Below are 11719 nucleotides of genomic sequence, written 5' to 3'. Positions count from 1 at the left end.
CGCAATCGCTCTTGTTAAATCACCCGCAAACCATGGTTCAGCCCCTCGCGCAAAATTCTATTTTGTGATCGCAAATTACTGCAGGCAAAATTGGATCTTGATAAATCCGGCCCAAAGTGTTGCTTCCAGTGATTCCTTTAATGCCATAGAAACAATAGTTAATACAATAATGTTTTATGTATTGTTTGCAGAGTATCTATTGCTGTTTAATCAATTATTTGTAATTTATCTTTTCGTTTTTCTTTTTTTTTTTTTCAAGAAATTATTTATGCTAACAACCATGACTTTTTGGTCATTTTATAATTATTTTTTATGTAAAAAACCAAATGAATAAATACAGTAAGCAGATTCAACCAGCAGTTATAAGAGAAAATCTTTACTCCTGGTGATCCACCATTTAAGTGCAATCAGTAACTTGTTTATTCAAACCTTTTTAGCAATCATTTTTTTTAATAAATTTGACTACTTTCCAAGTAATTAAATAATGAGTAGGATTTTCCCATGATCAAACAACTAGTTCTGCCTTATATTGCAGTTTTACAGATTTCTTAGCTCATTTGCAGCAGTAAATATCATGCAAATAGAAGGAACATTCTTATATAGGATGTTACTTATAATTGTTTTTTTGTTCTTCATAATTTTTCCTACTGACTTACTTTGGAACACATATATTCATTGAAAATTAAATTAAAAATGTATTGAATTTAAATTAAAAAAACAAACAAATGTTTCATGTTTCTCAAAACTCTGGCCCTTTCTGGAACCAGGTATCAATGGATCACCGTTGATTCCTTTTCCTACTGAACTGACATTTTTGACAATATTTATGCAACTTAAAATCCCTTTGTCACTAACTTTCTGTTCTCTATCTATTGTAGCTTTTATTTCTATGTTTTATTTTCCAAACAATAGATGAAAAAACACCTTAAATTGCATAAAACATGGTAGGAACTCTAAAATACAGTATGTGTTTGGAATAAAATTCCAACAAAACATTTCTTTCCCACTGCTGGCGATCATTATTTTACCTAAACAACCAAGTCTCATATAGATTATTGTTCATCATTTAACTGCTGCAATTTACTCTTAAAATAATTTAGAACCACTGATGTATTTCAAGATCATTGTGAATGGAGGAGGGTCAGCTGGCTGAAAGCAGTGCTTAGGTAAATAGTTCCAGATGAATAATTCAAATTGGACTGATGAATAAACTCAAGGCAATTATGCAGCTCTAAGTAGCAACTTGTGATTCTGTGCCGCTGCCGGACAAGACGATAAGAGGGGTTTCCCAGAGTCAACGAGGGACAATCACCTGCTTTATGGAGAAGGCTGAGACAAAACACCACTAGACATCAATGAGTCGCAGAGCCTCTTACACATGACATTACCTACTTCCAGAGTTTATGTGGATTTGGTTAGTGACCAGTCACTCAGCTGCAGCTGTACGGGTGAGAATAAAAAAAGATTGTGGGGGAGACGCTCCCTCTGTGAGACAGAAAAGCCTTTGTGGGGGAGTCTCTGAACAGCTCTTCCAGAGCTCTGAGGGGTACACAATGAGGATGAAAGCAGTGGGGAAGAACAAGAGAGCCCAACAATATTTCTTTCTATTATCCAGCTTTAGATCAATCCTCAACATATTTAACCAATATCCTCTGCTTTCAGGTGTAAAACTTACTTAGGCTGAACTTGCTATTCTGCATGCAAGAAGCAAGCATTTTCAGCCACAATATTACCAATCTGCTCTCACTCTATTTCTTCTGTGCATCAATGACAGAAAGGATGCGTGAAAAGATCCATTTTGAAAAAGCATCTCTGCTGAAGGCTGTGAGCTGAAACTGTTGCTGCTCTCATGTATAATTTTGATTTCCTTTGCATTGAGCTTGGAAATAAGTGACACATTCAGCCAGAAATGTGTAAAATGTTTGAAGCCGATATTGCTTTTTCTTCCTTTATTATGTAAAACTTGATCAATCCTTTAACATTCTACAGTATAAAAAAAGCAATAAAAGCTGGTATAATACATGCTAATATTGTATTGGGTCAACATCGTTATCGGCTAATTCTCAAAGCTGTGTTATCATTATAGTAGTGGAAATTAAACTATTATATAGGGACACTCCTACAACATGTCTGTGTGGATTTTCAGGCAGTCACTTCCTATTTGATTCTTGTTTGGCCTTTATAGAGTTACACCTTAAGTCTGTAAATGTTTAATTATGGAAAAAAAAAAGATTTAAAAAAATGCAAACCAACAAATTACAAAAATAAACTCACAACATATGACCAGCTGTTACTGCTCTATAATATTGGACCGTACATCCACATTCAGGCTGTGTCTGAAAGCCGCCCTTATCACTATTTAGGGCACTATATAGTCATTATTGATGTTATGAGATGAGCCGAGGCTTCGAGGCATGTGTCGAGTAATGGAGGGGGCGTTTAAACGAACTGCGTGTCGAGGCGTGTATTATTTAGAGGCGAGGCCAAAATTGATGACGTCCGAGGCCTCGCTACCGTGATACCACGTTACCGTTTCGGGAAGTGGTTCGGGAAGCGCAAGAATTTTGTCAGGCATCTAAACAGCCTCAGTGTTCAGTCAAGATGTGGGAGTTTGTAGCAGAGCTGCTGTCGTTACTAATACTGACTCCCATCCCACGGGAATCCAGTGACCCGTGGGATTCCCGAAAAAATGTCAGTCTCTAGTAGGCACCAACAACCCTCGCAAACCCACTTGGAACAAGCGTGATCGAAAATGGATGGAATGGAACTAAAACATCAATATCATATTGGGCGGCCGAAAATCCCGATATATTGCCAAATCGATTTTTCCCCACAACCCTGCCTTAACAGAGTTCACTATAAAGTCCAATATATAGTCCCCGCTCTAGTGATTGAGGGATTTAGGGGTTAGGGCGGACGTTGAGCCTCAGTCATAAAGCAACAGTCAGAAATAAAGTGAATCTCATAGATAGTTGGTGCGCTTTTAGTTTCCCCACCACGGCTGTCCTCTTATTCAAAAGCATAATGGTGGGAGCACCTCCACCGTACAAACCTGACACCAAAGAGCAGAAAGCCCTGGAAAACTCAATGGCAAAGTGGATTGGGCGTTCTGGCCTGCCTGCAAGGATTATTGAGGATGAAGACTTTGTGGATATGATGAAACAAGCTGACAAAAGGTTCAATGTGTGCAGTGGGATATATGTTAAAAGGAGAATCAGTGTGTAAAGTTCTATTTTGCACAGTGTTATATAAATAAAATAGAGAAAAAGAGAAGCAGTGTGTGAAGAATTTTTATTCTGTATAGTGTTATAAGTTTAAAAAAGCAGTGTGTGGAGAAGTTCTCTCATTTAGTGTTGACTAAAATGACAAAAATGACTAAATTTGATTTTCGTCATTTAGACTTAGACTAAAACTAAATCGGGAAGGCAATGACTAAATATGACCAAGACTAAAATAGATTTTTGTCATAGTGACTAAGACTAAATTTTAAAAAGCTGACCAAATTAACACTGTTCACAAGGAGATTGATTAAATAGAAATTGCATCTGAGGAAGGCATTCCATCAGTACATTGAGCAGTAATGGGTGGAGAGATAACAGGGTTCCTACAGCATAAGGCAAGTTAAATTCCAGAATTTTAAAGACTTTTTAATGCCACTTAAAACAAAAATTAAAGATCAACTTTACAATAAACACAAGAAAAACCTGGTAGCAACAAATTTATCTCAAATGTTTTCATAAACCATTACTTTCTGGCCCAGTAGATATTTCAAATTTGGAAAAACGTTCCATATAGGAAGAAAGCTAAAAACACACCAATAACAAATATATTTGTAACTAGTGTTGCGCCGATGCCATTTTTTGCTGGCATTTAGATGGCATTTTCTGTGCAGTATCGGCCGATACCGATACCATCTGTTTAAAATTGATGTGTGTGTGTATATATATGAAGAACTGCATACTACTTGGATGTAAAATAATTGCCATCATGGCTTTGTCAAGCTGCTGCCTACCTTTGTGAAGCAGGAAAAAGACTATTAGAAAGTGAATCCAGTAGAACCTTTTATTGCCCATCTGGAATGGATGACAATAGTTAAACTTTTGGCTCTCAAAATGGTATCGTAGCCCTATTTGTTGGTACTCGCCGATACAGGTGCCACCATTTTTGTGCTGGATTGAAGCCCCCCCCGATACTGGTATCGGTGCAACGCTATTTGTAACAACTACCGGAATGAATTCCCTTCTCAATCCCTGTACTGCAGGGGTGGGCAATTCCAGTTCCTGCAACTTTTAGATGTGCCTTGGGTTCAACGCACCTGAATCAAGTACTCAGATAATTGGGAGGACTCTGCAGGAACCGACTGCATACTGAGGAGGTAACTCAGCCATTTGATTCAGGTGTGTTGGACCAAGGATGGATCTAAAAGTTGCAGGATACCGGCCCCCAGGAACTGGAATTGCCCACCCCTGCTCTACTGTTATTGCCGGTGTAGCATCAAACATTATCCGGAGATATGGTTTTTCTGACGCTGTTGTTGATGTGAGAGACGCTGTGGAGGCGTTGCAGAGACAAGGATGGAACAGAATGGAGAAATACCTGCTGCTTCACCATAACTTCATTTTGAGGCTTTGAGTTTCATGCTTTGCACATGTGTCTCCACTGCCTTGATTCCCGTGCTTCATCTACATTCCCTGGTACTGGTTTTAGCCATGCAGAAAACTCTTGGACGGATAGCCCATTTTTCATTGAATTCAAAATTGCACAATGTTGTCCAGATAAAAAGTTAGTAGCACATCAAACAACAAGGTCCAGCCACAACATTGTTTTTAATGGTTCCGCTATCGGGACGGAACTAAAATCGTTATGATATGGATTACAATAATAAAATCCTATGTGGTAACAATTTTATTTCCTTTGAAAGACTGATTTAAGACATTTTAATACCAATTAGGCCTTTATTTTATATTGAAGAATTCAATGCCTTTTAAGATTTTTTAAGGATCTGCAGAACTTTGGATAAGAGCTTTGCTTTGAGCTTTGTTGTTCTATGATCCATTTGCTGTGATATCAGTGGTTTTGAAAACATGAATTTTTAAAACCTTGGTATACCTTCACAAAAGATTGATATCTAATGTAATCAGCAGAGCTTTATTAAAATGACCTCTTATCAAAAACAAAAGCAGTGATTCACTTTTAATGTCATAAATAATTCTAGTCTAAATTCCAAGACTTTAAACTACAGAGGAAAAGGGAAATCCCATGGGCTCAATATTGGACATTTTTATTTCAAACCTTTAAATAGATCTATGCTGGATCTATTTTGATTATCTCACATTGAGATCATCAGGATACACAGGCTTTGAGCTTGGCTGTCTTTAACTGGAACACCTTTTATTATACTGTATTTTCCTGTAATCTACATTTCATTGCAATAGACAGATCAGGGGGAATTAAACTGACTCAACAAAAATGGTACATTCCTTTACGTCATAAATGGGGTAAAGCAAGACGATCTTTAACACTCTCCAGGCAGATGTTGTAGATTTGCAACAGCTAAATGCTACATAGCTAATTACTCCACATCCATATTTTAAGAGATTCTGTTACTCAGAAGTACAACAGAAGGACTTAGTTGTGCATTTGCAACAAACAGTTTCTCTCCAGCTCACCAGATGACAATACTGACTCAATTTCAACATGGCTGAGTCCTTGGTGTCACTGAAACAGATTTTCTAAGCACCAATTTCATGTAAGTATCACTACCAATTTCCATTATTTTGAAATCAATACTACATAAGATGAATCATGAATGTGTGTAGATATGACACATGCCAATTAGTAGATTTTATCTCCTATGGGTTTTTCACCAGAGGCATCTCGATTTCAATGTTGTGGATTCGCAACGTGTGCCCAAATAGTTACCAATGGATGCTACATGCTTTATCTAGTAGTTTGCCTATATTTCGAGCAACAGTTTGACAGAAACTGCCTTTTTTTAAGAGGTTTTCAGATGTCGGTGGAGAAAAAGTTGTGAGAAAATTTATTTTTTGAATTTTGTTTTGTTAATTTTTTGTTAGTGACATTCTAATAAAGTTAACGTTCATATCAGATTCAGTCTTCAGTGTTAATTTACCACTCCTGGCCGCTGTTGCAAATATGCAACATCCCAGAATTAATTGCATGTGAAGATCTCTCTCAAAAAAACAGTCTGAATTGTATATTACTACCCCATATGATCATTTTCTCCAAATATCAGATTTTTCCTGCAACTACAACTTAATTTGAGCCTGAGAGGGTTAAATATCTGAATACATTGTAAGCAAGTAAAAACATTGCAACCTTTAGTTAGTTTTACACCTGAGATCAACAAGTCTAACCTGCTTCAGAATCTAAACTTAAAACATTAAAAAAAATCCATCAGTGGCCATTTGTCAAACACTGAATGCCTCCAAACACCATCTAATATAAAGCATGCGCTGATGTTAACGTGATGCCTGCAAATTAAACAACCCTCTGTGAGCTACCATTAGCAACTAGCCTGTTAGCTTAGCAACCGCAAGTTTAAAATAATAACAAAGCGGACAGCTGAATCTGTGTGCGCACGAAACAGCATGGAATACGGCAGACTGTCACTGCTTTTAACATTATGGAACTCACTGCTGATATTTAAGGTCAGTTTAGCCTTTTTTTCGTGCTAGCTTGCTGTAGCTGCTTAATGAATGGGGGGTTGGGCTAGCCTCCAGCATCCTCCATCCTCCACCAGACAATAGATAACTCACCTGATTATAGTGGACCCGGAACGGTTTCAGGTAGTTGGACTCTGTGCATGGGACGACTTCAATGTTATTAATCTCTTCCATTATTTACAGCTAGAGCAGGATTTGGAGGTTTACCGATGCCACCGTCTCCTCACACTGACAGTGAAGGAATTCCTACGGAAGCCGGGGAAGGACATTCCAGTTTCGATTCGAGTAATGAAGTCAAGTGATTTCTTTTCCGTTATACCATGAGTAATATGAAATAAATGCGAGGCAGTATTTCTTCACAATATTTAGCAATGAGGTTCAAGATATTAAAAAAGTGTTTAAACTGAAAAATATAGATGAAAATCATTACAATATTGAATGAAAAGAACAAACGTTAACACTAGTTTACCAAAACAATAGCACACCAGACTCCAGTGATATCATCAAGTCATCATGTTCAGATTGGATTCCCTTGATGAGATGACTGGAGTCTGCTGTGCTATTGCTTGGTTGGAAAGAAAACCTGACACCCCTGAAATCAGGCATCTCCAAAGTCGGTCCTCGAGGGCCGCTGTCCTGCAGGTTTTAGAGGTTTATCTGCTTTAGCACAGCTGATTCTGATGACTGCAGTTCAGCAAAACCTGTTAATCAATTATCAATGTAATACAGCTTTGCTGGAGCAGAGAAACCTCTAAAACCTGCAGGATGGTGGCCCTCGAGGACCAACTTTGGGGATGCCTGGAAGGATGGGGTCTGCTGGTACTGTTATTTTCAATGTAGCCTTACCATTTTTGTTTTACTGAACGCAGTAGCATAAAGGTAACATGCATATTTGAAGATAATAAGACTGAATATTATAACTATGATGATTATGTGATGATAATAAAATGATTGATGAAAAATATAAGGAAAGTTGGACTGAAAACTTAAGTAATATTGTTTAGAGAGTATAATCAAAGGCCACTCTAACTAAAATATGTTTTCAACCTCTAGACTTAGATTTGTATTTAGACAAACTTTATTGTCATCTTTTATACGCGGTGTATTTAAAACGAATTGTCGATGTACGCAGCATTTCAACAGTGAATGAACAGCTTACAATAGTGAAATGAACTTTACCATTTATAAAGTGCAGCAGTGATCAGAATGTAAACAGTTTAGGAGCAAAAGGAAAACCAGTTTAAAGTCATGGTGCAAAAGGCATTGATATATATATATGATGCAAAATGCAGTAGAACATTGAGCTGCTATTTAAAGCAAATTATTTAAAGCAACTTAGGGTTTCAGCAATTTTACCGATTTCTGGGAGTTTATTCCAGAGTTGTGGAGTATAAAAGCTAAAAGCTTCTTCTCCATGTTTGGTTCTGGGTACATTTGAGCCAGAAGACCTGAGAGGTCTTGGTGGTTGAGATAACAACAAAAATACATTTAATACATTTTGTTGATGGGGCATTAATTAATGTATAAATTACAATAAGTATTTTTCTTTCGGTATATAATAGTTATCGAAACATAAGTTTGGTTATTAATTAAGGTGCAATGTTTTAAATTCCAATGGCTGTGCAATTTCAAATATGAAATGTTCCAAATAACCCTTACAAATTTAGTTATTTTTGACTTAAGTATTAAAGATAGTCATAAAGTTCTGTGCAGTCTGGGATGGGGATTTTGGACTTTTTGTCTTCTTAAAGCGACGAAAAATCTGAAATTTTCTAGGACTTCTTGGGTAGCATGTCAGCGAAATAATGGATTAAGATTTAGCTGCATTTTAACAGCCACGCTTGGTTGGTGCCTTACCTCCTAAATTCAGTGGATCCCTTTGTTTCTCATTATTATCACTTCACTAAAACCTAATCTGCTGCTTTTTTTCTCAATAATTTGGACAAATATTTTTTATTTTCTATATCTTTAATTTTCTGTATTATTTTGACTTATTTTTTTATTGTCTTAGGTAATTTTAGTGCATTTAATGATGTTTGTATTTCTTCTTTTGTGCAGCACTTTGTTCTTGTTTTTTTTAAAGTGCTGTATAAATAAAGTTGTACTGAATTCGATTGGACTATCTTGTATTTTTGTAATTTTAAGCTTATAAAATCCTCTAGACATTTGACTACACTTGTTTAATCCTAATATTTATAGAATGATACAGTTGAATGTCACTATAGTAAAAAAAAAAAAAAAAAAAAAAAGGTCCTTAACTAAAAAAGAAAACATGAGAAATGGGTGACCAACAAATTCAAAGATAGAGGTTTTTATTATATAATTGCTTACCTGACAGCAAAAAAGTAAACAACCGATGCTGTTGCATTTCACTATTGTGTTTTAACATGTTCCCTAAACCCAAGTTTGTTTACAGGTCCAACTTTGAAAGCACAACAATTACTAACAGTCTCAGACCACTATTGTACTATTTATAGAAGGCAGCCTTTCTGGCGTATGTGCAAGATAAGGTCAGGTAAAATTTGAACGTCCCAGAGGGGTGATTTGTTTTACAGACAGAAGTCACTCAGCTGCAAAAAACACATATTAGGGACAGAAAAACAAAACATAATCAACAAGATGTATGTATATTTACATGTACAACCACACAACAAAGTTTAATGTCAGTTGTTCTTTAATTCTTAGTACAGAAAACAATCAGTATAGACATAACAGGTCTGATTTTGTTAGTGTTGCTTGGCTACATGAAGCATGATCATGAGATGTTTTTACATAACAGTTGAAGGTTACATTCTTTTGTTGCCTGGATCTCATAGTTGTACAACAGGTGCTTATGTTAAAGTGTATTTTACATGGGGCAATAATTATGGTTTGTGCGTTACTGTAATCAAAAAGCAGTAATTATCAGCCTGCATACCTTCTAACTTTTACTGAACTGAGGCGAATGAAAAGACAAAACAGAAAAAAACAGAATACAATCTGCATAAATATGGTAGATGGCATTAAAAGATCTGTAAAAATCTGTATGTACAAGTATATGTTGCAAAAATAAAAGAGGACTCAGTATCCAGCCCTGTGGATCCCCAGGGGTTGAAAAGACTTTCATAGAAGTATAATCTTCTTTTCTTTTATACAAAGCAAATCCTATATTTTAAACAGCCAGATATATTTGCTGGATGTCAACCTCAAAAGAAAACAATGAACCCCCCATAATTAAATGCTGCTCTGGGGTCAGGTTCAAACAAGATAAAGTTCATTGTATACTTTTGTAAGACAGTTCCAGTGAAAATTGTGCTCCAGTGAAAATGGCTTATTAACATTTAAATGTGATTTCTTTTTATTCTCCAAAAATTTTAGAATTTAACAAAAGCAAAACTAACATACAAATGAGTCTAACATTTCATGACTGGCTCATAATGCCATATTAAACACATTTCACCAAGTTTTGACCAAATTACTTAAATTAATCTTTAAGTTGCAAGCAACAGGCCACACCCTTTTATAGACATTTAAGAGATCTTAAACTATCAGTTTCTGGCTTGCTTGATACAATTAGATATAAAGCTGCTGGCAATTTCTTCAGCATTTTAAAAATGAAAACCTCCTCTGGGACTTTTTACTTAATGACCTCTGAAGGTTCTCAAATCAAAATCCCACGTGCAGTTTCTCATGAGTCGAACCATGAGCAAAGCTTCTCCCCAGTGTTGAGTAATGAATAAGAAAAGGGTGTGAGACATTTTTCTCACAAGCTCAACCTAATGGGTGAGGCTACATGATGTCACCCTCTCATATCAATAACAGCCCGGAGAACAATCTTCAGAGACTCCAATCTCAATGGGGTGGACTTCCTCCTGCAAACTACCAGTCTATACCACCCCAGTCCGCCGCCCACTGTACAAGGACAGGACATAACACTTTTACAAACTGATTTACATCGAAATAAATAAAGGCCAAGACCAAACAATGTGCAGACCCAAAGGAGGAACCGGCGTCTCTCTGCTTAGAAAGCTCAATCTATATCAGCCAATCCGGGCAAGCTGCAGGGCACGATAAGAAAGGAGGGACTGTTGAGTTGAAGCATTGTGCTGGAGTTCACCTCCTCTAGTTTGCTGGCACACTCTATAGGAAACACAAAGAAACAGTGGCAGACCAAAAAGCAGATGAAACAACAAGGAGTTATAAATACATGAGTAGAGACGAACAATCACTATTCTCAAATCAGGCATATATTTGTCAGAGTCTGTAGGTTCTTATGAAGATTGTTCTTTGTATTGCTGCCCATTGAAGCTGCATATTTTGTTACATTATAACCTCAAACTTCAGAACTTCAGATTATGTGATAGAGCAACATAAAGCCATGTATAGTGCTGTTTTAGTATACAAAACATGCAGCAAAACATGCTGCAAACAAACAAAAGAATGATGCACACTTCAACGCACCAGAAACTAAAAAGAATGTGGCAGAAAGCAAAGAAATATTTTTTTCAAAGGCTAACAACGATTGCAAGCGGTCTGGTGCACTTCTGTTTTGTGAAATGACATTTTTATCATTCCTGTGTCTGCAGCACTTTAATCGATTAGCCTCTGTAATTTGCTTTATTCTGTTTATTTAACAAAAGAAATCTGAAAAGTGTGGCATGCATTTGTACACAAATCCACTAAGCAAATACTCGTATTCTTCACCATCCAGCCTCCAGCCGCTGTAAGTAAAGCATACCTACAGCGTGATGTTGCAACCACCATGGTTTCTGGTTGGGCATAAGTTTTCCTCTACACATTGTTTCCTTTGCGTTTTAGCTGTCTTCCACATATTTCTCATTTGTGTGTGTGAACCTAAATTGTTTTTTTAACAAACATAAAACATGACTGGTTTTATTCGTTAATATTGCATCTTTCTTATTGCCACCCAACCACAAAACCCACTGATTTGAATATACCTAGCCTTCCTTTTGATCCATTTTGTTTCAGTCTTTGCAGTTTGTATTTAGCTTGTTAGAAACATTGGTTTTTCCTTAAGTTATACCAAATCATTG

The 11719-nt window shown here is 36.5% G+C and overlaps 1 protein-coding gene across 1 annotated transcript in view; it reads right to left on the bottom strand.

Annotated features, from left to right (window-relative positions):
- nudt14 (nudix hydrolase 14) overlaps positions 1–6942 on the bottom strand; it is a 28835-nt gene extending 21893 nt beyond the window's left edge. Inside the window, exon 1 of the mRNA XM_015390221.1 lies at positions 6780–6942. Coding sequence (XP_015245707.1) covers positions 6780–6860 — 81 coding nt within the window. The 5' untranslated portion in view covers positions 6861–6942. The remainder of the gene's footprint in view (positions 1–6779) is intronic.
- Between the last annotated feature and the right edge of the window lie 4777 nt (positions 6943–11719).

The sequence above is a fragment of the Cyprinodon variegatus genome, unplaced genomic scaffold, assembly GCF_000732505.1.
Source record: "Cyprinodon variegatus isolate N-32 unplaced genomic scaffold, C_variegatus-1.0 Scaffold489, whole genome shotgun sequence".
NCBI lineage: Eukaryota > Metazoa > Chordata > Actinopteri > Cyprinodontiformes > Cyprinodontidae > Cyprinodon > Cyprinodon variegatus.
This window is presented reverse-complemented; position numbering and strand designations above follow the sequence as displayed.